The 27,995-nt window shown below is 42.8% G+C and overlaps 1 protein-coding gene across 3 annotated transcripts; it reads left to right on the top strand.

Moving 5' to 3' along the window:
- The first annotated feature begins 551 nt into the window (after positions 1 to 551).
- BUB1B (BUB1 mitotic checkpoint serine/threonine kinase B) lies at positions 552 to 26,216 on the top strand. 3 transcript variants are annotated; one of them, XM_083864179.1, is made up of 23 exons: positions 552 to 832; positions 2,943 to 3,125; positions 3,472 to 3,531; positions 3,760 to 3,904; positions 4,690 to 4,886; positions 4,974 to 5,152; positions 5,268 to 5,461; positions 8,068 to 8,162; positions 9,934 to 10,160; positions 10,430 to 10,542; positions 11,050 to 11,147; positions 11,439 to 11,491; positions 12,290 to 12,374; positions 12,754 to 12,868; positions 13,334 to 13,620; positions 14,506 to 14,687; positions 16,715 to 16,861; positions 17,019 to 17,134; positions 17,406 to 17,567; positions 18,277 to 18,419; positions 21,460 to 21,631; positions 21,993 to 22,099; positions 25,734 to 26,216. In XM_083864179.1, exons 2-23 carry the CDS (start codon positions 2,983 to 2,985, stop codon positions 25,924 to 25,926), a joined length of 3,213 nt encoding a protein of 1,070 aa, XP_083720305.1. In that variant the 5' UTR covers positions 552 to 832; positions 2,943 to 2,982; the 3' UTR covers positions 25,927 to 26,216. The 3 variants fall into 3 exon arrangements, with proteins under 3 accessions (XP_083720305.1, XP_083720303.1, XP_083720304.1); XM_083864177.1 differs by having other exon boundaries at positions 9,892 to 10,160; XM_083864178.1 differs by lacking the exon at positions 552 to 832 and adding an exon at positions 1,604 to 1,661 and having other exon boundaries at positions 9,892 to 10,160.
- Positions 26,217 to 27,995: the final 1,779 nt, after the last annotated feature.

Here is a 27,995-nt window from a genome sequence, read left to right as displayed (position 1 = left end):
GCCCGTCGGCCTCTCGCCGTTCGTCACCCTGTGGATTCTCTGAGTGCCAAGGAAAGCTCAGCAGCAGGTGGAGGATCAGCCTGTGTAAGGAAACAACTCATGCCATGGCAGATTCCTGCCCAGGAGACACCAACGCAGCCTGTGCTGCTGTCAGACTGAGCCAGCTGGGCTGGAAAACAAGGGTTCTAAAGTGCTGCCTGGCATGGCGGTGATTGAATGGGGTGATGATGAGGTTATCCTGGAATATCATCTTGTGGCTGAGGCTGCCTCGTCCCAGGAAGTGTTCCAGGCCAGGCTGGATGGGCCTTGGAGCATCGTGGAAGGTGTCCCTGCCCGTGGTGGGGGGGTGGAAGTCGATGGTCTTTAAGGTCCCTTCCAACCCAGATCACTCTGGGATTCTGTGATAAGTAGAATTCATGAAGATTGAATGTCCTATTCATGTTGGAAGGGGTGGAGGGGAAGAAAGGGGAGAGAAATGTTCAGCTTTTAACTAAGGATACATTTGTGATGAAATGTGTAGGGTTTCACTGCCTTTTCTTTTTCAGGATGAGCTGAATGGAATTGAGCGTTTGGCCGAGGATGCAATTGTGACAGGCTCCTACAGGAACAAGAGCCTTTGTGCCAACCCAGAGGACACGTGTGACTTTAACAGGGCTGCCCACCTGGCCTCAACGCCCTTTCACGGGGTGGTGGCTCAGAGAGTCTCAGCTCCTGCTTTCTGTCAGGGTGAACTGAAGGAGGATAGTCCAGAATCCAAGAGTGCACCTCTGAATCAGGAGACTCCTGTGTGTGAAGAAGCATACACTGAAGGTCTCAGTGTAAAAAAACTGAGGTAATTAAGGGTAAAGGCCCTTAAGGCCCTTCTCCTGTATGTCTTTCCTGTTACGGTTTTAGTGTTGCTTAGGGAGGAGTTTTCTGCAAAGCCCAGAATATCCTACCTGGAGAGAGCCATGTCTTTAGCTCAGGGTCCACTTTGCCTTGAGCGGAGTGAAGAGGTAAGATAAAGCCTGCTTGGCTTTTCAGCATTGCTGCTGTGGGACTCAAGTACAAGGTTTTTTTTAACCAAGTAACTTGTAGTGAAATTAGTACACGCATTGTGTCTTCATTATCAAACATGAAAACCAGAATCACCTGTTCTTTTATACTTGTAGAGAGAAGGTGATCAGTAGGACTGAGCATCATATTAACACAGCCTTACACTTCAGGGAGGCACTTTTGCTAGTGTCGAAGTATTTTTTTTTTCAGGGGTACCCAAAAAGTTAGGTCTTCTGTGACGCTAAAGCAGAACTCATGGCATGAGGTGAGCACCTCAGGAAAAATGACAGGATGAATTTTAGTTAGAGAAATGACGTGGGGAATCAGCAGGTGCCCGCAGTTAACAGAAGGAAAGCGGGAACACACGCGAGCAGGAACAGGAGCATCCCTTTCAGATAAGATTAACCGCGAGCGCATTTTTTCCGCGCTGCCGCGGGTCAGGCGGAAACTACATTTCCCGTGATGCCCCGGGGCTACGCAAGACGGCGCCAATCGGATGTGGCGGGGCGCGGCCAATGGGGAGGTGGGAGAGGTTTGAATTCTGAGGCGGTGCCGCCGTTACGGGTTTTGAGCCGCTGCGGTTCTGTGTCGGCCCGGGCGGCTCGCGGCGGTGGGAGCCGTGTGCGGTACGTCCGGCTGGGCGGGTGTGCGGACTGGGGCCGCCTGCCGTGTAAGGGGCCAAGGCGGCCTGAGGTGGTGCGGTGTCCGCGAGGGCACGCGGGTCCCTGAGCGGGTGCGGGCTCAGGCGCTGTGGGGTGAGAGGTGCGCGGGGGCTGAGGGTTGTGGGGTCCCTGAGGGACCGAGGCGGCCTCAGGGCCTGTGAGGTGTCTGTGGCTGAGGCTTGTGGAGGGGCGCGCGCCTGTGGGGCTGAGGGGCTGTGGGCCCTGACGAGCCCCCGAGGATCTGAGGGGACTGTGGAGTCCGTGAGGGGCTGAGAGGTGCTTGGCACTGATGGTTGTGGGGTCCATAAGGGACTGAGGTGACCCTCGGTGTTGTGAGGTGCGTGGAGCTGATGGTTCTGGAGTCCTTGAGAGGCGTTCGGGGATCTGAGAGGGGCTGTGGGATCCCTGTGGGGGTGAGGACGTGTGAGGTGTGTGTAGGGCTTGAGGGGCTGTGAGGGCCTGAGGCTTTCCTGTGGGGCTGAGGGGCTGTGAGGTGTGCGGGACTGAATGCTGCGGGATTCCTGAGGAACGCGCGGCTGAAGGACTGTGAGGGGTCCATGAGGAGCTGTGGGCTGTAAGGTGCGAGGTGTGTAGAGCGGAGGGGCTGCGGGTGTGTGGGATCCGTGGGGGGCTCTAGGGGATGAGGCACTTGTCGCTGGCGGCTCTGGCGCTCGCAGACGTGTTTTCCCGGCCGCACGGCGCTGGGGCTGCCCGGAGAGCGCGGGGTGCCCGGTCCCGGCTGGGGCGTCCCGGGGAACCGACAGGCCTCGCCTCCCCTCGGTGCCAGCGAGGAGTCCCCGCCGCTGTCCCCGGCAGGGGCCGAGGCTCGGCTGTGCCCCCCGCCTGCTGCAGCCGCTCGGCTGAGTGGTGAAGGACCGGAGAGCCCCGGCTAAGCCTGGCTGAGGCTCCCGCTGGCCGGAGCGCACCCGTCGGCAGCCCCTGTGAGGAGGGTGGGGGTCTCCGGGCAGGGAAAGGAGCGATCACTGTGAAGGGACATGGCTTAATCTTAGTGGCTTTTGCTGCTACCATTGCTTGCTTGCGGCTCTTCTTTGTCAAGATGGGCTCTTTTTTCATGTATTTCCCGCAGGGGCGAATTAAACCCCCAAATCCCTCTAAAATTTGGGTATGTAAGCCGTGTGTTTTGGCTGCACAGAAAATTCGAGGTGAACAAGCCGAGGAAAGCTGTCTCTGTCAGGTTTCAGGTCAGTACTCAGCTTTACAGGTGTTCATTTCTTGTTAATGCAGGATTAAAGGAGAGGTGTTCGGGATTGGAGGAGAGGTGGTCATGTCCCAGGAGGACAGCCACGAGTGGGAGCTGAGCAAGGAGAATGTGCAGCCCCTCAGGCAGGGACGGGTGATGTCCAGCCTGCAAGAGGCACTGGCTCAGCAGGACTGCTCCAGCCACACTGCTGTGCAGCTTAAAAAACAGTAAGTGATGTTATATAACAGCTCCTATCCCCTCATCTTCCTCCCTCCTCATTTTATCTATGTCTTCTTTAAGTGTACTAATCTCATAGGCATTAAAAAGGCATAAAAGAAGTTTAGTAACTGATGTCTGTACTATACCACACTCTAGGATTTTAGAACTACTCACTGCAGGTGTTGTGTAGCACAGAGTTCAACTTTTTAGGTTTGCAATGGAGCATTTAAACAACAAACACTGGGGAGATTTGGCTGTGCTTTTTAATAAATAATTAACTCTTAGTTTGTAATATACAAGATAAATTTACAGTGATACAAATGTATTTATTGGATGAATGATGTTATGTTGTAGGGAGTTTGAAGCAGAAATAAGATTTTACTCTGGAGATGATCCTCTGGACGTGTGGGAGCGGTAAGTTTCCCTTTATTTCAGAAAAAAAGGGTTGAACAGTCAGATATCCTTGTAAAAACAAGGGAAACACATTCTAATTTAATAAGAAACTCATTGAAAGCTAACTCCTATAGTTGTTTTTAAATATTATATTGTGTTTCAATGTTAGGCCTGTTTTTTTCCTAATCTCTTCATATTTTATAGACACTTATTGGGAACTGACTTGCTCTGAACACATTCTGTCTCCAGGTACATCAAGTGGACAGAGCAGGCCTTCCCTGGGGGTGGCAAGGATGGCAACCTCGCAGCAGTCCTGGAAAGGGCAGTGAGAGCCCTCCACGGGCAGCAGAGATACTACAAAGATCCTCGCTATCTTAATCTCTGGCTCAAGTTTGTGAGTATTTTGGGAACCTCCCTTGGGTGCTGCTTTTCCTTGGAACCTTGTTGTGTTGTCTGCACACAGCTGATTCTGGTGACAAGAGTCAAACAGTGTGGTACAACAATTGTTTGTGGTACAACAATTGCACACCACGAGTAATTATTAGATGTATTTTTCTGCAAACATGTTACTCTTGAATTCTGCTTCTTATTTCCAGACAATTTTTTAGAATTGTTCACTTCGGACAGCTACAAACTCTAGAAGTTTTTGTTTTGGAAAAGCTGCCTTGAATAGAGAGTTCAAATACTTATTTAAGGAGAAAGAGAAGTGATTTAAAGATACAACATCTAAAATACATCTGTCCTACCAGATATTTTAGCTTCTAGCTCTCTTCTATCCCCATCCTTTTAAACTCTAAAGCAAGCTAAGCGTGTTCTGGTCCTGCCCTGTCTCTCCATTGCTGTAATGTTTGTTGTCCATTTCTTTTCAAAGCAGCTTTTCCCCAGCCGTATCTTGCTGAACGAATTTACCAGCTCCAAAACTGGCAAGGAATGTGCTGTACTCCATCTGAAGCTAAAATAACTGTTTGTTCTCTGGAATATTAATATGGTGTGATTGAATCATTGAATTACCTCACATTAAAATAAGAAATGATAAAATTCTGTGTACAGGCCTTAGAGCTGCTCCTGTCAGACTTGTATTGAAATCGCTGGGGTCTTGCTGGAGGCATTGAAGTGCAGATGTTGGCTGGGACCCCTGTGCAGTGCTGTGTGGTTATAAACACGCTCTGGTCGTTTCAGGGTGATTGCTGCAACGAGCCCTTGGATCTGTACAGTTACCTGTGCAGCCAGGAGATCGGCACCACGCTGGCCCTACTCTACATCACCTGGGCAGAGGCGCTCGAGGCCAGGGGCAGCTTCAGGAAGGCGGATCTGATATTCCAGGAAGGGCTCCAGCGCAAGGCTGAGCCTTTGGACAAGCTCCAGGCTCATCACAAGTAAGGGAAGAACTTAAGTGCTTCCTGGGGTTCCTGTGGTAGGGAAGGTTATGCTGACTTCTCCAATGTTTTTTGGTTTTTTTTTAGGCAGTTTCAGGTCCGTGTTTCTCGGCAGACACTACTGGCACTTGAGGAAAATCCTGATGGAGACAATATGGGATTGCTGGAAATTGAAGAGCCTCAGAGAAGTTCACTGGCGGACCTCAAAGGCAGAGGGAAGAAGAAAGTGAGAGCCCCCATTAGTCGTGTGGGAGATGCAGTTAAAGGTACATTCAAGAGCTAAAATAACCTCTTATTGGAGGAGCTTCATCTCTTTAATGTGAGATTTGCAATTCAATGCGACAGTTGAAGGTTAATTGACATAAGTCTTCTTGCTTATAGCCATGAACCCAAACAGAAGCAGCCAGCCTCAGGCATCTCAGCAGCTTCCAAATACTCCAGGTTTTGCCGTGTTTGATGAAAATTCTGTGCCTGGACCTGAGATTCCCACACTTACACCACAGTCATGGCCAGCACCACCAGTTCCCAAGGCCAAGGAGAATGAACTCAGCGCAGGACCATGGAACTCTGGCAGGGTAAGGAGGCTCAAAATGGACAGGGAAAAGAGAGGAAAGTGTAAGTTGATGATTTCTAAACTCTGAGAGAGAGGTTGTGTCTTTCTCCCTTTCCTGTGGTTTGTGTCTATTGCAAATACAGATTTAATTATAGAATCCTGAAATTGTTTGGGTTGGGAGGAACCTTACAGATCATCCAGTATCACCTCCACTAGCCCAGGTTGCTCCAAGCTCCATCCAGCCTGGCCTTGGACACTTGCAGGGCTGGGGCAGCCACAGCTTCTGTGGGCAACCTGTGCCAGGGCCTCAGCAACCTCCCAGGAAAGAATTTCTTCCCAATATCTCATCCAAAGCCACCCTCCTTTGGCTTAAGCCATTCCCCCTTGTCCTGTCACTCCATGTCCTTGTGAATGGTTGTTCTGCTTCTAAAGAGTCCCTGGCCATGTGGACTCTGTTCAAGTTTAGTAGGCTGATATTGCTTGAACGAAGTTAAAAAACTCTGGAGTTTTAAAATCAATCAAAGAAACTTCTTGCTAAGCATAAGGATTGGCCAAGGTGGCCAGCTGAAGTGTTTGGAGGACAGAAAAGGAATGTAAGAGGGGAAGTGTTAGCCAGGGAAGGGGAGAGACGCCAGGCATTAGTTAAATCTGTAAGAAAGAAGGGTAAGAGTTGAATTCTCTTGGAAAATACAGCCTGAAGGAAGAACTTGTTGGCTGTCTTGTGCAAAGCAGGCATGTACAGCACTCTGCAAGTCTTGTTTTGAAGTGCTTGTGAGGAAAACAGAAGAGCGAAGATCAAAAGATTCCAAGTGCTGTATCAATGGAATATTTATCCTGGCAATAGGATGACAGAAAGGAGCTTCCTATGGCTTAAACTAAACATCAAAAGGAACAGCTGTGCTACAGGTGTTTAGTCTGTTCTAGAGAAGTGACGCAAGACCTTGTCTGAGGGGAATGAATCCCTGAGATCAGGTTTGTTTCACGGGTGCTCAGATAACTCCCAGTGTTGTCATGTTCTTTGTAGGTGAGAAAAGAAGAATAGAAAGTCACGAGACTGATGCCTGGAAATAGAACACAAACTTTCCAGACCATGTTAGAATGATAATTTAAAAGCAAACCTTTACCTGAAAGAATGCCTTCAGGTACACAACATGGCAAAAAACAGTGCTCAGAATTTGATCCTTACAATTGAACCCATACTGTCCAATGAGAGGAGCAGTTGGATGGGTAATCTCCTCCCTGGTTTCTGCCCCCCTCCCCTACCTTTGTAATGCCTGTGCTTAGGTGGTGCAAAATGAAATGTCCTTGGAGAAATAACAGGCAAGACACAACAAAACTCTGGGAATGTGTCAATACGTGCCTGTTCACTGTGGGAAAGTGCTGGGAGTTGCACTGAGGCATTTGACAGTGTAAAGAACTACAAATACATGAAAAACACATAAAAGTGAAAAACTTCAGGCATCAGGATGATGGAAATATTTTTACCGTCTCAGTATGGACGTTGTTACAAGTGAAGCTTGGTCACAAAAACTCGAATGAGGGAGGGATGCAACCAGGCTAAAAGGTAGGGGAACCCCAGGAACATTCTTTTCATCTAGAGAGCTGGTTTTTTAAATGAATGGAGATTTAAGTAAATCACAGGTTTCATATAGCTGAGAAGAGTGAGGAAGGAATATTATTATAAAATTTCTTTTACCAGTCTCTTTATGCTCCATAAAACATTCATTCTCATCTCTGAATGCTTCCATGTTTCTTTCAATGTCTGCCCTTAGAGCAGTGTCTGCTCTCCCCTCTTAATGAAATTTCTTACATTTAATTAAATTAAAGATCCTGTTTGTGGCAGAAGAGTTGAGGATGTTTAATTCCAGTCCACTGACAGGCAGGGCAAGAATAACCTTTGGTGAATGCTCTGATGTATTAAAACCTGTGTGGAGAAGAAGAGGTTTCTCTTCCTGCTGGTTTCAAGAAGCCTCAGGAAGCAGTTTGGGAACCGATGGAAAAGAGGAGAGGGTTTGTGAAGTATTCCCAGCACGTAACATTTTGGTGCTGAAGTGTCCCAGGGAATTGAAACAGGCAGAGGAGAGTAGTGTGTTGGCAGACTAAATTCCATCTCTTGTCTTTACTAATGGACCTTGGAGGCTGTTAGGGGACTTTTGTGGTGCTGAAATGGCCTCTGATGGGAAAATAGAAACAAAAAACTCCAGACCCAAGTCTGGAGGCTGTTGGTGGACAGGAGAATGAATATTATCCTAGAACTGGGGCAGCCTTGGCTGTAGAAGGAGAACTGTGGGATCTGTGGAAAATGAGGAGTAGATGAAATACCCAGCCTGGCCAGGATAATGTGTTTCTATATCCCTCAATATGTATAAACCCTTCCCTCGGGATAAGAGGAGCCAGTGAGGACACCCAGGAGGAACGTGCCTTGCCTTTTGTGTGCCGGTGTTCAGCTGGTGGGCTGGGACTGTGTCAGAAGGGAATCTGTCTTGGGCCAGTCTCAGTGAAGTTGAACTTTCTGTGTGAGAAAGGCTGGAAATGAGCAGGGGATGAGGAGAGGGGAGCTGCAGAGTGCAGAGGGGTGTGGAACTGAAATGAATCCATGAGTTGTTAATGTTGCCTTTCCTTCCCCAGCGCCCTCGCAGCACCAGCAGTTCTGGCATGGAAGTGCCCCACCCCGTGCCCAGCTTCACCCCCTATGTGGACGAGGCAGCTGAGGCACAAATGATGTGAGTCTTGAGTGTGAGAGGGGGGATTGCATTTGGGATTCTCAGAGCTGCCTCCAAAACTGGGCCTTGTTTTGCCAAGAACTTAAGCCTCTCGAGCTCCAGGAATTTCAAAATCCGTCAGGCTGGAAGCAATTAGTGCTGCATCTTGATGACAGAGGCTTCAGCAGGGGTTGCATGAGGACACGAGAAGTGTTGAGTGCTGCTCGTAATGTGGGAGCCTGTATGATATTTATAAATGCTAATTAGTTTAATGGCTTATCTCAGTGTGTTTACACCAAAGCACAAGCTACCTGTCTTAGGGTGCTGTTTGCTGTGTAGCAGCCCCAAATCAAGGCAGCTTGTGGCTGTTTGTTTTCTGTCTTGGGAACTCTGTGCTCAGCATATCTGGAGTTCTATTCTGAAATAAGCTGTCAGAGTTGCCATGCCAACAGCGTTGCTTAGGTCGTGGAGGAGTGAGTGTGCTGCATGTGCAGTGCTCCCTGAAACGCTGCTGAATCCCAGGAGATGGGGAGGTTTAGTTAGAGCAGGGGAAAAGACATTATTTTGCAAGGTTGCTCTGCCCTTCTGTGGCCAATGATGGCCAGGGAATAGACACTCTGAGAGAGGAGTGGGAAAGGTTGTTTGGTGTTCCTGACAGTTCCCTCAGGTCAGAATTGCCTGGAATCCAGGAATGCAGAGAGGTGATGAGCAGCAGGGATTGCCTGTGGACTGCAGAATGGCTGTGGCAATGGCTATGCCATTGTTTAGCTGATAAGTATGTCAAATCTGCATTTCTGTTTCAACTTGTAAGAATGTTTCTTTCTCCTGAAAGTCAGTGATGCCACATCAGTAAATATCCTGGCACACCAGTCTCTTGGGTGAAGAATTGTTCCTCACTGAAGGGAGCAGCTTTTCATTCCAGGGAGAGGGAAGGAGTGGGTAGAAGTGAGCCCCAGGCCAAGTTAGCTCTAAGTGACTTAGGCAGAGACTTGCTATATAGTTTAGATTATGTAGTTGTAATCTTAAAAGTAGCTTTTAGTTTTCTGTGTTTGAATCCATTTCATTGTGCTACCATGGTCACCTGCCAAATGTGGAAGTGTTATGCTGAAACTGTGTAAATGTGATGCAAATCATGCCATCAGCTGTCATCCATGGTTTTTGCCAGAACGATCTTGTTGTGGTCTTGGTGTTGATCCCCACACTCCCTCAATAAAGCTTTAAGCCCACCCACATTAAGGGCACCTCTTTGCCTCATGATCACTCCCAGAAGTGAGTTTATCCAGCTGAAGGCAGCTGGGTTGCTGGTGTTGGTACCAGCATTGGTGGTTCTCTCCTGAAATTAGCATGTAGATTTCATTTGGCCCAAGAGTTTCCATTTTTAAGTTCTTTTTCTCCCAGATAACAATCCTACAAACCAGAGTTTAGGGCCTTTGTCACACCTGTGGTCACACAGCTCAATGGAACAAAATTGAACAGATCTGGCTTCAGGATGCATGGCAGGTCAGACATCATAAGGATTTTATTTGCTTTTGACTGGATCTTATAAACACTTCATTTGGATTTGTGTTTTGTTGTTTGTTTAGTTTTAGTTATCCCAGAATTCTGAGTAGTATGGTGGCCTTTGGTGTTCCCTGTTCCAATTTTCTTGTGTATTTTTTCTAAGTACAGAACAGAAGGTCTTTACACTACTCCAAAACCAGGTTCTGAAATGAGCCCTGTTGTCTCCTGTGCTTGTTTTTCTGTGCTACAGTGAGGTTCACAAAGGCCAAGTAATAAATTCCTGGTTTTTCAGGACTCCCTGCAAAATCGAGCCCAGCATAAACCGTGTGTTAAGCTCTCGCAAGCCTGAGGAGCGGGAGGACCCACTGCAGCGAGTGCAGCATCAGCAGCAGGACACTCAGGCAAAGAAAGAGATGGCGATGTACTGCAAAGTGAAAGTTTATGCTGGAGTTGATGAATTCTCTTTTGAAGAGATCCGAGCTGAAATCTACAGGAAGAAAGCGAGAAAGAAAGAGGAAGGTATGTTCCAAAGTGGACTGGAGCAAGTAAGGCTTTCCAGATGGAATCATAAAATTGTATTTGCTTCCGTCTGTGATTGCAGCTGCTTCTCTTTTTCTACTGGAATAGTTGTTTAACTGCTGTGAGGTACAGAGACAGTAACACGTTCAACATGGAAGCTGTGGGACAGGGAAAGACCACCAGAAGTTTCGGCCCCTTGACAATTTAGGCTGCAGCCACTGTCTGTATATGAAATAGGCATTGGGCCTTAGAGGTGTTTTTTTCCTTAGATGAAATACAAGCCATAGAACGGAAGAAGGAAGAAATACAAAGGAAAATTGAGGAGCTGGAAAAGAAATTAAAGAAGAAAGAAGATGACAAGCAGCAACTACCACATGAACAGGTATTGTCCTCGTTTCACTCTTCTTTTCCAAGTAGCTGAAATTTTAAATAAAAGTACCCAAGAAAGCCAAAAGGAAACATTTCTGATATTCTTCTAACACATTTTAAACTTCTTTTGAAATGATTCTTCTCTAGTAAAGTATATTCTCTCTCTCTTCCCCTTCCTTCCATGTTTCCAAAACATTGCCTTCATAGTAAGTATTTTAAATAATGAAACAGAGTTGTGACTTTGTAAGCTACCTAACTGCTTACATATGTCCTTAACAGTTGCAGAGTAACTAAAATCTATGAAAGTATAAATATGGTTTCAAAGAGCAAATTATGCCTTTTAACTACACTATGCAATAAAAGTGGCAGGTAAGCTAAATCCAAATAAAAGTGGCTAAAGGCAACCATTATCTATCAGGGTTTTAATGACTACATGGGATTATCTTCATGATTTTTGAACCTTTTTGCCTGGCTTGCAATTCTATCACTTAAGAACTGAAACGCGGCTTTGTTTCCACAGGCAGCGGAGGTGATGGGAGCTTCCACACCTTTGGGGATGCAAGGATTTACCTTTTCCAGTGCAAAAGAATATGGGGAGAAACCACCTCAGTCACAAAGGTAATAGAGGGGTTTTTAGCCAGCAGGGAGAACACTTGTGGGGCTGTGTAGGTACAGCTAGTGATGTGGATCACTAACAGCCTGTTTTCTCAGGTAGGATGGAATATAGCCTTGGCATCAGCCTGTTACCAGGATCTGTGCTCTTTCTCCATATGTTTGATTATTTGTCTGAGGGATCTTAACTTCTTCCAAGTAGCATTTGTCAGCTTGGCTTGCCTTTTTTACAGAGATTGCTTATATTTTGTGAAGGTCTGTAGAATATAAACGTGGTTTTTTTATCTTTTTTCACAGTGAATTCCAAATCTATGAAGACACTCAACTACATAAACTGTCTTGTTCTGAGGGTAAGTAGTCAAGTTTACCATTAAGGAAAAGGTTTGGTTAAAGGGAAGTGTTCCATGAATACCAAGAAGACAGCAAAGTAAACCCCAGAGCTTAGGTGGATTAGAAGAATGACAGTGTGTGTGCTAGTAGTGCCTTTTACCACATTGAGCAAAACATGGAGCATCTGAGAACTGTCACTATTTGAAAGGACTTTCAAGCAGAAGAGCATTTTTGTTTCACTAGCTAGAAAGTTTTCTTTTGTCTTTCATCTTTGCAGTCTTACTAACATCTGTCTTACTAACAGAAGAGTTTAGTGCTGTCATTAGATTGATAACTACCTTAAGTCCTTTTTCCTCAGGGGTTTTGCTAGAAACCAGAAATTGTGTATGCTGATTTTGGTAAGTTTTGTTGGGAAGGTCACATCCTGAAGAACTTTACTTCTGATCAGAGTTGACTCCTGTTGCTGTTGACAGAGGTTATCCAGACTCATGATGTATCCTCAGATAGCTGCAGTGGAAGTACATTTTTAAACTCTAAGGAGGAGCAGAGAAATGAGGGCAGTCTTGCAGAAAAACATACAAATTCTGAAGCATAGTCTAAACCCAGCAAGTTAGCTCACCTAATGTGGTGGTAAAGGGGTGGTTCATTAACATGACAAAACCAAACCTTTTTAAATGGGTTTCTTTATATGACAGCTCTGTAACTTCCTGTTAGGAACAGTAATTTTAAGACTGTGTATTAGCTATTTTAAGTAACGTTGCATATGCTATTTTGGAAGAACTGTGGATATGATAGAGCCTCTTGGTTTTTCTTTACAGATGTAGGTCTGGTTCCCCCACCCGCTGCTGCTCCATTTTTCTCTATATTTGATGAATCCTCTACTTTGACAAAGCAGAATATAAGGTAGAATTATTCAAAACCTACATTTCAGAGGGAAGGAAAAGGGAAGCATCAAAGCCCTTGCTGTAGCAGCTGAAATAACTGTTTCTTTCAGGAGTGTGTGGGGGTGTGTGTTTTGTTTTGTTTATATTGGTATGTTTATTGAATTACTCAGAGTCCATGCTGAGGAAATACTCTCCTGTTCTTCATCTTCAACCTAGAACTGCTTAAACTGCTCTGTAAACTTCCTTCATTCTGGAGAGATGTATCTATTGCTTATTGCTAGTTCTGTAGTAGGGACTGAGTGATTGAAATTATCAATAGACTTAAACTCTTGTGAGGAATTTGTTGGAGATGGGAAGCTGCTCTAATGAATGTGTAACTGACTGTGAGTTCTTCTTAGCTGTTCAGCAGATGGAAGCCGGAAAAGTGCCCGTCGGCCTCTCGCCGTTCGTCACCCTGTGGATTCTCTGAGTGCCAAGGAAAGCTCAGCAGTGGCAGCAGGAGGATCAGCCTGTGTAAGGAAACAACTCATGCCATGGCAGATTCCTGCCCAGGAGACACCAATGCAGCCTGTGCTGCTGTCAGACTGAGCCAGCTGGGCTGGAAAACAAGGGTTCTAAAGTGCTGCCTGGCATGGCGGTGATTGAATGGGGTGATGATGAGGTTATCCTGGAATATCATCTTGTGGCTGAGGCTGCCTCGTCCCAGGAAGTGTTCCAGGCCAGGCTGGATGGGCCTTGGAGCATCGTGGAAGGTGTCCCTGCCTGTGGTGGGGGGGTGGAAGTCGATGGTCTTTAAGGTCCCTTCCAACCCGGATCACTCTGGGATTTTGTGATATGTAGAATTCATGAAGATTGAATGTCCTATTCATGTTGGAAGGGGATGGAGTGAAGAAAGAGAAAGGAAATGTTCAGCTTTTAACTAAGGATACATTTGTGATGAAATCTGCAGCCTTTTGCTGTCTTTTCTTTTTTTTTCAGGATGAGCTGAATGGAATTGAGCGTTTGGCCGAGGATGCAATTGTGACAGGCTCCTACAGGAACAAGAGCCTTTGTGCCAACCCAGAGGACACGTGTGACTTTAACAGGGCTGCCCACCTGGCCTCAACGCCCTTTCACGGGGTGGTGGCTCAGAGAGTCTCAGCTCCTGCTTTCTGTCAGGGTGAACTGAAGGAGGATAGTCCAGAATCCAAGAGTGCACCTCTGAATCAGGAGACTCCTGTGTGTGAAGAAGCATACACTGAAGGTCTCAGTGTAAAAAAACTGAGGTAATTAAGGGTAAAGGCCCTTAAGGCCCTTCTCCTGTATGTCTTTCCTGTTACGGTTTTAGTGTTGCTTAGGGAGGAGTTTTCTGCAAAGCCCAGAATATCCTACCTGGAGAGAGCCATGTCTTTAGCTCAGGGTCCACTTTGCCTTGAGCGGAGTGAAGAGGTAAGAGTAAGCCCGCTTGGCTTTTCAGCATTGCTGCTGTGGGACTCAAGTACAAGGTTTTTTAACCAAGTAACTTGCAGAGAAATTATCAAACATGAAAAGCAGATTCACTGGTTCCTTTTGTACTTACAGGCTTCTGTACTTATTTTGACTATATAAATTATGTTTATTGTTTGTAGTTTAGTTCTGTTGCAGAATAAAAAACCTGGAGAGGAGAAAAGCTTTTTTTGTCATAGTGAAGAAAAAGCTTCTGTTTTATGGGAGTTTCTTAATCTTGTGCTGAGTTGGATTTTCTGGCTGTTATGATGCAAACAAGTATACCATGCTGAAGGTGTTTTTTTTAACTCAGGAGATTCCTTGAAAACCCTGCTGATCATAATTAGGAGATATTTCCCACTGAACCCATCACTGCTTTGAAAGCCCTGAAATTTTGTAGCAAAGGGAGTGATAAATATTCAGGATGTCTAGCAGAGCAGTCAAGTTTGGTGGAAGAGAAGATTAAAATAATCATCTGTAGACTAAGATTTTGGGTATAATCAATCATCCAAACTGAAATGAAGCTCTGACATGACTTCTGGCTTTCTGCTAGGGATGGGAAAGAATTTCTTCATGCTAATTAAATCTGGGTGTGCACAGTATCCTCTCCTAGTCCCCAGGTTGACAGACATTATCAACAACTTGTATCTTTGGGAAGTTTGAGTAATTGATGGCTTTATTTACAGCCCCATCATGGAAGCAAGCCTGGAAGATACTCGCTCGTCAGGTTCTTCAGTCTCAGGAGGTTCTCTGTCCTCTGTTACACAAACGTCTGCTATTAAATACCTGCACATCAGTGAGAAACTGGAGCTGGGTCAGAGCTTGCCTGCTGAAGTGGTTACTGATTCCGGAGGTGGAAACGTTACTGGTCAGTACTAACCTGAATTTCACTCACAACAAACAACTTGCAGCTGTCACTAAATGTGGGGGCTTTTCTGTCCTTTCTGTATCCCACTCTGCTTTGTGTGTTTCCCATTACTATGACTTGTGACTGAAGTTGTCTCCCTTGTCTGAAGCAGCAGTGAGGTGCAGTACAGCTTGTCAGCACCCAAAGCATTTCAATATCGAGGTGACAGAGAAGTTACTTAGGATAGTAGAGCAGGCAGTCTGTAGGAGTAATGAGGTCAAATTCCAAAATTAAAAATTTGGACTGGATGGCAGTAATAACTTCTAAGATATCTTTGTTTTGGTTTGTCTTTGTTTTTTCTCTGTAATCGTACTGTGTGTCTCCTGATGTACTGATAAGCTACTACTTTGAAAAGGATGAATATGAATTTGGAGTCTGGTGCAAGTGGCATAATTTTGGTTTAAATCTGCATTTTAACTATCCTGTAAATTGTTGTGCTGCTTCAGAATATCCTTATTCCTATTGAGGGAAAACAGTATTGGTTCTTGAATACTCAATTTCTTTGCTTATTTTTATTCTAGTTAAAGGCCCTTGTTTCTCTCTGTTCTAAATATTTAGATTACAGTTAGAACAGAAATGGTCACAAAAAGCCCTCGAAATCTGGGCTGTGGAATTAGAAGTGCATTGTATGATGGTGTTCAAGGTGTTTAACCTGTTTTAACTCCTTTGATTTTGGTTTATGGTGCTTTATTAGAATTGTGTATTAGAAAATTCACTGTATCTACTCTGGAGAGTTATGTTCTGTCATGCCTGAGACTATTTTATGATGAAGCATGCTTCATCACTTGGACTTGGAATGAAAATACAATTAGAGATAATGTCACTGAAATAGCTGAGATATTTTGGATAGATCTTTGTCTTGTTTTTATCATATGTACTAAGCTTTAGAGCAAGATGAAAAATCTCTTCAGGGAAAAAGTAAGCATTTGTTCAGATGCTTTAATGGTCCTTTCTTAAACTTTGGGTCTTTCCAGTTGCTTTGTTCCTTCATTTCTGCACATCTCCCTTGAACTGCAACTCTCACCCTGAACAGAGTAATTCTTAATACTGTGTAAAGAATAAAAAATTACTTCAGATGTCTGTCAGTTTATTCCTTCAAAATATGCTAGTAAATTTCCTAGGTTTGTGATGGCAAAAGCTTGGAACACATTCTAGCCTCCAGCCTACACTGTTTCCTGGATCTTTCACAGAATTACTTCCTGAGCAGTACTTACTGCAAATGCTTTTCAAATAAGTGTGGATAACAGTAGATAATCTGGTTCTTACCTGTGTACTGTGGGGGTTTAAAATGTTCTCCCTCATTACAGCCATGCCATTTGGGAGAAGGCAGTAGAGGCCATGTAGTTCTTGTGTTTTATCTCAAATGATCAAGCAGAGTAAACACTTGAGGCTGCCTTGGTTTTTTACAGATCAACTCATCTATTGAATGACTTTATGTTCTGTTATGAAGGAAAATAAGTCCAGTCCTACAGGTGTCTTCCAGGAGATAAAAGCCATTAAATTCTTAACACTGCAGTGAGCAGCAGAGTTGGAATCCAACACTGTTTTCATTTTCTTACATAAAACCTCTGCTGTAATCACAGGACTAAATTTCCCTAAACCCCATAATGTAAAAACCCCAAACTAATCACTTGCCCTGGGCATAGATTAAAGAAAGGAGTGTTGATTTGCAGAATGAGTTTGAATTCTGCTGTGGCTGAAATAATTCAGAGCTTTGTCTCTTGTGAAAGATACCTTTTGCGTGATGCTACAGTAGAACCCTTGAGACCTCATGATAAAAGTCTGTAAGGCACTTTTAAGGACAAAGGTCACATTGACTTCCCAGAGCTATTGGAAAGAGATGAGTTGACTTGCTAAGGGATGAAAAGTAAATCAGAATGTGGATCAAAAGTTTCCAGTATCCGGGTTACTTTTACTGACAGATATAACCAAGTTGCAGAGAGTTAACACAATTTAAGCTCATCTCTTCTTGTTGTTTGTTTTCTTAGACGATGATGTGACTCAGTTCCTGTGGAGCCCTGAACAGCGTAAAAAGCTTTTAGGTTCTGTACTATCATCACTGGTTGCTTCTCCAGATTTTCACTTGGAGACTGGAGCTCTGCCTCACATGGAGGTTGAGAAAGACGTTGAGCTGGGTAAGTGTGCCAGACCCTCTGCAGTGCAGAGTTTGTGTTCTAATGGGTTTGAATTATGGTTCATAGTCACCCTCTTAGTTTCATGTGGTGCAGATGGGGAATGACTTGGGAACAGCTATTTACTGTGTCAGCTTATGAATGTAAACTTTCAACACAGGAAATGAGACTTACTGCATCAAAATGGAGTATTGGAACAATGAAGAATACAAGATGTTTTTTGCCATTCCAACTGGATGCACTTTCCAGTGGGATGCTAAGGGATTTGCAATAAAGGTAACACACATGATGGTTATTGTACAGGAAGTGTGAAGTGCTAAAATCTCATCCATTAATATAAATTCTTAATTTCTGAATTCCATGCATGAAGTTTGCTACTTCAAGCCTTCTTCCTAATTGTGGATCTAGATTAAAAGTTTCTGACTGTGAAAAATGTCTTCCTTGGTCAAGTGGGAGGGGGGAAAAAAAGAGGATGAGAAGAATATGAAAAAGAGCAATTTTCACTTTATTCCAAAAATAAATGTTCTTATTATGTGCCTTCTTGTAGGTGTATTCTGAGCCTGTGCCTTGGGATTTTTATATCACCCTTGAGTTACAGAAGCGTTTGAATTCTGACTTTGACCAGAGCTTCAGTGAGAATTGCAGCTGTTACCTGTACCAGGATGGCTGTGCCCTTGTGCACAAGGATACAAATTGCTTCACACTCAGGGTCAGTACAGACAAACCAAGGACAATCAGAGGGTCCAAACTCCTGCTTGGGTGCCAGTAGTGAGTTTGGAGTGGTGTTATGCTCCGTGCTGAAGAGCTGCTCCTGTTTAATCCTGCAGTGCAGACGCTCTGGTCTTTATCTATGTACAAATCAGGGCTGTCTGTTAATGCCTCAGTTGGGTTGGTTTTCTAATTCATAGATCATGTGCTTCTCAGAGACAATCTTGAACCAATTCTTCACATTTTCTGTCTTTGTGAGTCATAAAGGACTGGAGCCAAGAACCACATGTTATTCCACAGCAAGATTTGCATCTAAAGCTGTTGTTTAACTTGACCTCTTTCAATACATTCCAGTCAGCTACAGCAAGGTCACAACAATTAATGTCTTGCTGAATGATTCACACTGTAAGTCTTATAAGTGCATTTTGAATTGTTGCATATAAATGGACTGAAATTCAATAGTGATTTCAGTCTTCAGTTCAATTTCCCCCTCCTGATCTTTTGTCCAATTTTGAATAATAACGTTTCCTAAGAGCTTACAGTTCTTGTAATTCTGTCTGGGCTGATAATGAGCAAAATCTCATTATACTGAGTTTATGGTGGGACTGTTACCTCTGTACAGATGAATAATGAAACAAAAGGTGAGCTATAAATATTTCACTTAATCTGAGGCAGAAGGGTACAGAGATAGATGTTTATTCTGTTTTCAGGATGTTCTCTGTGACCGTAAGTTCATCACAAAGGAAATCATCTTCTTGGTTGTTCATGACCTTCTGCACATGGTAGAGAAGCTGCACAAAGCGGAGATTGTCCATGGAGACCTGAGGCCAGAGATGTTGTTTCTGGGAGACAGGTTTGTCTCTGCCTTTGAATATGGGAGGGTACAGAACAGTCATTTCAGCTACAGTTCCTGTGCTGCTGGAACTTCTCCCCTTGAGCTGGTGCAGTCAAGTACTGAGACCTCAACAACAGGCCCTGAGTCAGTTGACCTCTAGATGAACTTTCCAACCAAATGTTATATTTCCATCCACTAATTAACAAAGATTCATTAGCAGTATGATCTATGTATCCACTTATTGTTGAAACATGTATTTACCTTCCTATATTTAGAAACCAGATAAGGCCACACCTGGGTTTGGGGGTGTAGGAGCAAAGGCAGCTCCCTGGGTTGCTCCCTGTGCCCTGGCCAGGCTTTGGGAGGAACCCAGGAGGAGGCTGACCTGAGATTTTCCTGCACTGGAAGTGGTGTGAGCTTGTTTATTCCCACTGTCCAAGCTGGGCCCTGTCCCAGCACAGTTGGAAGTCTCTTGTGGGTGGAGGCACCCGTAGGAATTCCCAGTTCTGGGAGAGGCTCTCCAGTGCTTGGCTGGGACAGGGGCTCCCCAGCTGCTGTGCGGATCTGGAGGATGGTGAAGTCTTAGGGCAACTGGTGCTGTATCTTAATCACTATAGGCAATCTTTGGTGGAAATGATAAGGTGCATTGCTGAGCTTCTCCTTGTGTTGTTCTTTACAGTCTTGCATTATAGAAAATTACACTATTCCTTAAGTTGGTTTCTGTGCCTCTTCTGCTGAACTTGCCCACTGGCAAAACAGGCCTGATTTTGCAGTCCAGGTTTTTTTAGGGTCTAATGTATTCTGATAAGAGGAAAACACTTAATTTAGGAATAAACCTTCCTGTAGAAATAGTATACACTGATGTTATAAACTTATGCTCAACAAAATGGTTTTGCTATTACCTGTGCTTTTAAGTTTCTGCTTTACCAGGGTTCTGGTCCACTAACTCGATACGGTTCGTAACTTGCTTTTACATATCTGAAACCCAGGAAATTAGATGACATAAGGCAAGTGGGACTGGAATATCCAGATACCCTAAACAAAGTATTCAACTTCCTCTGCAGTCCAGCTTGTACCTTAATGATAGACCTAATTTTCTTCTTTAAGCTCTTTCCTGTGTTATGTTAACTAAGCCATGTATCCCTTGGAATGTGATCTGTGGACTAAGTGTGGTGATGCCCTGGAAATAGAACACAAACTTTTCCAGACTATGTTAGAATGATAATGTAAAAGCAAACCTTTACTTGAAAGCCTTCAGGTATACCACATGGCAAAAATCAGTTCTCAGAATTAGATCCTTACAATTGATAAGATTAGAATATCTGGCCAATATTGTCCAATGAGAGGAGCAGTTGGATGGGTAATCTCCCCCCTGGCTTCTGCCCTCCCACCCTACCTTTATTATGCCTATAATTGCATGGTGCAAAATAAAGTGTTCTTGGAGAACTTACAGGCAAGTCATAATAATATTTTAGGAATGTGTCAATAAGTGCTTGTTCTTTGTGGGAAGGAAAGCTGGAAAAGTTCTGGAAGTTACACTGAGGCATTTAACAGTCTACAAAACTACAAATACATGAAAAATACATAAAAACTAAAAACTTCAGGCATCAGTGGGAAGCCAGTAACCAGAATGTCTAATGAATCAGATATAATTCCATTACATGAATTCACTGATATGTTAAAAACAGCTATTAAATCTAAATTTACTTTGAGCCTAATGTCATATAACACGCATGTTCCCAATGTATTTTACTTATAATTTCTTTGTGATTATTTTATTAATAACTTATTTACATAATTATTTATAAATTACATACCTGTACTATACAAATTCTAATATTTTCCTCACATCCTACAATGGTTTGTCTTGCACATCCCTTAGGGTGCTGTGTCCTGTTTTGGATGTCACTGATCTAATAGTGGCTTGATGGACTTGGATACCTCCGGCTGGATTTCTCTGTAGCAAATACAAAACAACTGCCAGAAAGTTAAGATAATAGTTTGGGGGTTTTCAGATAGCAAAAGGACAAGTGCATAGTATAAATTAGAAAATAAGCTCATAGGATACAAGTATGTAAGAAGAGTAGCAGTGAGAGCTGTGATATGTGGATATTGTTGGCTTGGCAGTTGTTGATAGAGATGTTCCTCCCTGCCCTTCCTGTTTGTCCTCCCTCACCTGTAGACTAGGAAAAGTTTGTGAAAGTATTACCAACCTTATTTACTTTTTGTATCAACTATTCAGATATTTAGAAGGAGAGAGAGAAGTGCAAAACCTTACACTGATGCCAAATTGAATCTTGCCTTTTTGCTTTTATCTATTCTCCATATTCTTTATATATGTATATTTGTAGCTCTCTAGCCTATTATTGCATTTTACCTACTCTATTAGACAGAAAGAGAAAATAAATTCCCCAGTGGCTCCAAGGCTGGGGGTCCAAGGTTGGGCTCTCTGAGAGCCAAGGTTGAAAACCAGCTCTTTGAGACACTTCTTCATAAACAAAGTTTAGCTCCTATCCAAGGGGAGTTGTTCAGAAAAGCATAGAACCAGGGAGGAATTACCTCATCCCCTATGTCTCTAACTGGGGATTCTTGTCAGTTTTGGTAATTTGCTAAACATAAAAAATTTATCTGCTTTGTTATGTGTGCATCTTTGGAGTGTTGTGCACCATAAGGATCCTTACAAAGACAACCCCTTTTTATCACCTGTGTCTGGCTCATAATTTCTGGACCAGTGAAAAGGCATCACACTACTCCCACAGTCCATAAACTTTGTTTCAGATAACTGTGACAAATACAAAAATAGCATTCTCTATCCTGGACAACCCTTTATTGTTTCCTATTCCTTACTGAGGAGCCAGCAGTATCATCCCTAAGCTCCCTGCTGTGAGCCCTTGCCATCCAGGGCAGCCCTTGCAGCAGTAGTTCTGACAGCAGCCATCAGAGGGGAGCATTGACATGGCTAAGACTCACCTTCACTGTGCTGTTAAACTTAATTCTAAAAGAAAGAAAGAAAAAGTTTTTTGGATTGTCTTCTGCCTCATGTGCTTCCTCTGCTCAGGATCTGTGATGCATTTTCTAATGAGGAGGTGCCAAATGCTCTGAAGATGGTGGATTTCTCTCACAGTCTGGATTTGAGGATACTGCCTCAAGTCAGCTTTCCCTACAACTTTCCCACAGCTCAGACCCCTCATGGACAACAGCTTCTGGCAGAAAGTTCTCTTCCTTATCAGGTGAGTCTGTATTGAGTAGGACATCTTAATTTCTGTGTTTCCTTTACAAAACCCATTTTTTTAAGTTAAAATTTAAAAGGCTATGGAAAGCTCTGATCAATAAATACCGAATAAAGAGAATTTTGCATCTGATGGAATATTTGACATTAAGTGAAAGGATTAACAGTGCCATTCAGTGATTGTAGCTACTGTGTTTATTTAGAAACCTACAATGAAAACACCATTTTACTGTTTGAAGTTTTCTTGCTTAACAGGTCTCTGGAAGATCCTGGTACAAAGATGGTTCTGGCTTAAATGTGTGAAAGCACTAAGAGCAGAAAGTGATAGACATTGAACTTTGTGATATTTGTTGTGATTACAGGTAGACTTGGTTGGCATTGCAGATATAGTCCATTTGATGTTGTTTGGGGATCATATCCAGGTCTATCAGGAGAATTCCATCTGGAAAATCAGCCAAAACTTATCAAAGTAAGTCCTTTTGCAGAAGGGGCTGATGGGAAACATGAGATATCTAACTTCATTTTCTTTATAGTGGTACTACCTTCAAAGCTTAGACCATACTATCTTCAGAGATTAGAATGTACAACAACTTGGGGGTGTTTTTACCAAAAAGTGTTAATTTTGTGGGGCCTAAAATTGTGAAGTTTTTGGACTTGTTCACTGGTAGCCTCAGTGCTGTGTAGGAAACAATTTTAAGTTGAATATTAATAATCTGGTTGAGATGATTTTGGTTTTTCCATCCTTTCAGATGAGACTGGCTTAGTCTCTCTGCACCTTACAGATCAAGCCTGGAGAAGTTTGTAAGTGGGTGGGTGCTGAGGGGGGCAAAGATCACACGAGCATGTTGCCTCAGAAATGGATTAGTTTGGCTTTCTGCTTTTTTTTCATTCTACAAAGACACTGATGCTAGGGTGTAACAGTTGTAGAAATAGTACACTTATACAGCAAAGAAAAATATCTAAAACTGTCAGCTAAGATGCAAGTGTGAAAACAGCTGCTTTTTGGAAGCTGCTGTTTGTCTCAGGTATTAAATTCTACTGCTCTCTCTTAGCTGTGTGTTTTGGCCATAAGTCTGCTCTGTCTTCCTGTGCCCTTTGTTTGCTCTTAGACTGAACACTTTTCCATTTTGTCAGGCACATACTGCAGGGTTTTTTTGCCTTGGCATTGCATAAGGATTTTCCAGAACTCTGCACTCATGACAGCAGTTGCTGGACAGGTATCTGATTCAGGATCTTGGATCACTCCTAGGACCATTGCTTTAAGAAAACCTACTACCAGCGTGGGAGTTGTCCAGTTCCCTAGCAACCTGCACTGCTTACATCTCCCAGTTTGTTGTATTCAGCCTTTGGAAAGAATCCAATTTTCTTAAGCTGTGTACAGAGGAAAAAATGCCTTTTTTTTTTTTTTTTCTTTACTGGATATCTACCTGGTTTTCTATTATTATATCCTTCATTTAATTCTGTAAGAGATTAAATTGAGCTACTGCAGATGAAGGCACGTAATGCCTGAGTTGGGAAACCTGGGACATGGTGTCAGGGACTTGATCAGGATGTGGGTGTGGGAAAAAGAGCAGTAACTGTCTGGATAACTGGAGCAGGAGGAATAGTAAGTCTGAGTTGGGAAGGATATGGCTGGCTGTCAGTGGAGTTTGGAGGGGAGGGTTTAATTGGAAAGGAATTGTAGTCAAAGCTGGGGACCCTGGATTGAAAAAATTAGAATTTTGGGCTGAGGTAGAACTTGGAGACATGAGGAATGGGACCTGTGAAGGGCTAAAGGAGACACAGCAGGAAGAAGGTAAAGCCTAGGCACGAATTCTGTGGAGCTGGAACCAGGCTGTAATGGCTTCTTGCTTTCCTGTGTGCATCAGTTCATAATTTAGGAGTTCAGAGTACAAATAAGGAATTTCTTTTCCACCCTCTCTTCTGCTTTGCTTCTGAAAGTGCTTATAGACTTATCATTCATCATCTCTACTTACTTTTCAATATAGTTATTCCAAGAAATGTCTGCATAGGTGCTTTAGTTACACATTGTACTGAAGTCTGATATCAACAGTGTAAATGAGGCATTTCATTATGTGGGAATAAGGAATTTGCACTGAATCCATTTCCATTCACACATGGATATTTTAGTCTGTCTGGTTCTTATTGATTGGTGACACTTCCTCTAGTCAGTTTGAAGCTTTCAAGTAATCCCTGACAAGCAAAAATTCACTGCTGCAGGGAGGCTTCATCCACCAGAAGAGGCTCCACAATTAAGTATTCCCTGGGAGAAGAGTCAGCTGATGGAGACCGGTTTTGCTCTTCATCCTTTGTATATAACCACACGTGCTGGTGACACTTGTAACACACCTGAAGACACAGGATTCTTCTTCCTGTTGCTTTTAGTAATTCTGCTTTTGTAAAGACAAAAGATGACATTGCTTCTGTCCTTTGTGTTCAACATTCTCCAAGTGATTTGGAAAGTGATTTTTTAAAATTTGAGCTTCATTTGAGTTTGTTTGGTGGCTTGTTTTGGTGAGGTTGTTTGTTTGTTTCGTTTTGTTTTTTGTTGTTGTTGTTTTTCCCAAGGATTGTATTGACGGAATAACTCTCCTCAAAAAGGGTTTGGAGAATCCAGGTATTGACAACTAGAAAGAAAGCTTCTTACTAGAAGGCTGACTGGTGTTAAATACAACAACCATGACCCCCTTATCTCAAGAAAGCTTTTTAAAGAGGACTTAATTATTTTTATTAAACAAATGTAGATATAGCAGAATGACTGCAAGAGCTACTGATTTTACTACCAATTCAGCAAAATACTGAAGCAGTGGGGAATTGCAGGGTAGAGCACAACATTTTTCTTCCAAGATCAATGGCTTTCAATAAAAGAGAACCCACTTAAAAGGTGACAGAATGAATGGAAAACACTGAAAATTTGTGGTAGAGATTTAGGAGAAGGTAGAATGTAAATTCCAATCAAGTTGCTTTTTCATCTCTGAGTATAATGGTGACAGCCTGTTATTCAGGGGAGGGGTTCTACCATTATTAAAGAATGGATATGGTGATTTTTTTCTGTTTTCATTGTACGATTTTGGGAAATTTTATCTGTGCGGGTTTATATAAAGCAGGATGTAGAAGCTGCATTTGAATTTTTAGGACTATTTTTGTCACTCAGAACTCCTTATACCTCCTTAGCAACACTTGATCTCCTCTGCCACACCTCTTGCTCATCTAATCCCACAAAGAAAATGGACTCAAGTCTTGCATATTTTTTCTTGGTTAGGTTCTGCATTCACTTAATTATTTTAGCAAATATAAGAGTTACCAGTGAAATAGTACAGGCTGGATTCATTCTGAGACTGGCTGCTGCTGTTTTGTGAGTCACTTAGATAAAGCAGAGGCAGATAATTTGTTTCAAAGCCACTGTAACTCCTAGCTTGAGGGAGAAAAGTGCTTCAGTAGTCAGTAGCAGTGCAAGATGGAAGAACAAAGGGTTTGCTCTAATATCAGTTTTCTGAGACTTAAATGAGTCACTTAACCTTTTTATTCGTGTTGTGTGGGTACATCTGGGAGGGGGGGATTTATTAATTATCTCCAAAATGTTATCTGTACAGAACTCTGGCAGATGGAAGGCAGGAAAAAAAAAGAAGCAAAACTGGCTCTAAACCACCTTTTTCTATTTTTTTCTTGCAGCTTTCCTTTGATATTGCCCTGTTAACTTAGCTTGCAAGTGGCTAAATAAGATTTACCTCTGCCCTTTATTCATTAAAGGAGTTTCCCAAGCTGTTTGGTTCAAAAATGTTCTTGATAATTCCTCTAAACTAAAACTGCCATGGCTTAATACGAATGGTGGTAGTGGTCAGGTATACTAGAAGAGGTAACTGTATAAACAGTTGGTGTAGACCTGTGTAATTACTATCCAGAAGCTTATTGGAGGAAGAAAATGGGTTCCATGCATATAAAATGAGCAATACATTCCTAGTTTTCCTTTATATTTATTAATGTGGGTAAAATTATTTCAGGTGTGGTTCTCCCAGGATGTTTAGTGCTGAATATAAATGGAGACCTTGATAGACTTGTGTGTATTTGTACTGTTCCACTGAACACTGCTCTATTTGTTTCAGGACCCCTGACAGTGATTTCTGGAGTAAACTTTTTGAGAGAATTCTGAATGCAGATGGTAAGTCCACAGTACCTCTGCTGAGGGAGTTGAGAGAGGAGATCAGTGAAAAGTTTGACAGCTCTTTCAAAGAACGGCTGTTGTTGACCTTAGCTGCTGTGGGAGAAACTTTCCTCCTGGTGAACTTGACTTCATAGAAGACAAACACATTTTGTATTCTAGAGAAGAATTTGTTGTTGCTTTCTTATGTTTTCAAATGTAAACATGAGAGTGATTGGAGCCATTTCTGCAATACTTCACATGGGACTTGCTCAAGAATGTTCCTATTGCGTGAGTGCACGGAGAACCTCCTGAGCCTCTACATGAACCTTTCCATATGGAGCAGTTTTGTCTTAACTGCTGCCTCCCCTTCTTGTACAGCTCCTTAAAAATTTAACACCTAACACTCTTTGAAATGTCTTTGTCCTGCTTTCAGTTGGTCTTTTAATTACTGTTGAATCAATAAAGTTGTGTTTTGGTAGTGAGTGTCATATTTAACATTGCTATCAAATGCTTTCAAACTACTTCATTTAGAATCCATGCAGGAGTGCTGCTGCGTGACTGGGAATATTTTTGTGGCTGCTGGATGCAAAAGCCCCTCATTTGGTGGCAGCTTTCATAACCACATGGGATTTCCTGGACACTTGAATACGATTTGAATGATTCTACTTGGAATGTGCTCTTGTAGAAAGTTGTCACAAGAAGCAGTAGATGAAGTCACGAGTGGAAAAGATGCACACATAAACCTTTTTGCTTCTTAAGGCAAGAGTTTGTTTACTTTCGCAAAGGCTGGAGCTCCTGACTGGATCTGAGCATCCCTGAAATCTCTATTTGCCCTAAGTGAGGTGTTGGCAGGCTGTTTTGGGAGCTTTTGTGGATAGCTATATGTGTTAACCTTTTATATACTGCATTACTGAAACATGTACAAAGGCTTCATTTTATTCAAGACAGCAAAATTTACCAGATCCAAACCCAAGGTGGTACTATGTACTTGAGGTGTAGGGAAACTTCTCAGACTTGGGATTTACTTCCCTGCAGCTTCTCCCACACAGGCAAGTGAGAGTAGACTACTGCATCATTAGCAATTTCTTTTCCCTAAGAAGCCATATCAACTGTGTTTTTCCATTTAGTTGAATTCTCCAGCCATGGTTCTCTGGTTCTCCCCTTTTGTGTTATCTCCAAATTTTGGGGTGGAACTCAGTTTTGTCTTTTCCACATTGCTTCAAGCCACCTTCTTTCCTGCTTTTTTTCTTCATATTCATCACTGTTCCTCTTACTTTGGCCTGTCTTCTTTTTGCTCTCACAGATTCATAATGCCTTTTTTTACACTTTCTCTGAGAGGGTTATATATTCTAATTAAGGTTTAGGACCTAAATGCCCTGGTAGATCAGCTTTAATATTGAATGTAAACTGCTGCTGAAGAATTTATTTTGGTCCATTATGCCTTAAATAATGCTTCTTGTAGTACATTGATTAGTCATCTATTGAGCTAACAGATAAACAATGATCTATCTCTAACCAGAGTTTAGAGCCAAGATCACTGCCAGAGCACTCAGGAGTCCAATGCATAGCTAACTTCTGCTAGCTCTAAAAAGATGGTATGTTTGTTCTTTTCTTTAGCTGAAATTTGTTTGCTTTTGCTGATCCTCTAACTGCCTTTTAGTCAAAAACTGGAGAAACTCACTTGCTATCCTCTCACTTACCACTTTTTCAGTTTGTATCCTGCAGCAGTGAGCTGAATATCAGGTAGATTAGGAAGAGAAGGCTCCTAACAAAGTATCAGTCATCCCAAGGACTTCTCAGACAAGACGTGTTTGTAGCCAGTACAGAACAACTTCACTGTCTAATTCACACAGAAAGCTTTTAAGAACAGGCTGAACAGAGATAAGAGCTCTCAGCAGAAGTTCAGTAAAGGAAATCTGTTCTTCAGGTCTTTAAAATATGTAAGTGAACCTATTTTTTCTTTACTTAAATAAGATCTAAATCAAAGCTGCAATACTTCACTATCACTTCTTTGTTGATTTGGCATCTGTTTTCTTTCTAAACAAAAATGTGCTAATCCTTCTCTGTCTAATACGGCTGCCCATACTCTTCATGTACATCCCAGACAACACAAAACTGCCCCCAATACTGTAAGATAAGAAACAGCCAATGGCATTATAAATTCCTTCATAATAAACACAAAGAATGAAGAGGAGCAAGCAGGTATCACAAGACTGAGCAGTCA

Source organism: Zosterops lateralis (assembly GCF_965231275.1).
Source record: "Zosterops lateralis genome assembly, chromosome: 6".
NCBI lineage: Eukaryota > Metazoa > Chordata > Aves > Passeriformes > Zosteropidae > Zosterops > Zosterops lateralis.
The sequence above is the reverse complement of the archived record's forward strand: the minus strand, read 5'-3'. Positions and strand labels throughout refer to the sequence as shown.

Coding starts and splice junctions, on each gene's coding strand:
- BUB1B (XM_083864177.1), top strand. CDS start 2,983: ATGTCCCAGGAGGACAGCCACGAGTGGGAGCTGAGCAAGGAGAATGTG. Junction 3,532..3,759: donor CCTCTGGACGTGTGGGAGCG/GTAAGTTTCCCT, acceptor TTCTGTCTCCAG/GTACATCAAGTGGACAGAGC. Junction 13,621..14,505: donor CTCAGTGTAAAAAAACTGAG/GTAATTAAGGGT, acceptor CTTTATTTACAG/CCCCATCATGGAAGCAAGCC.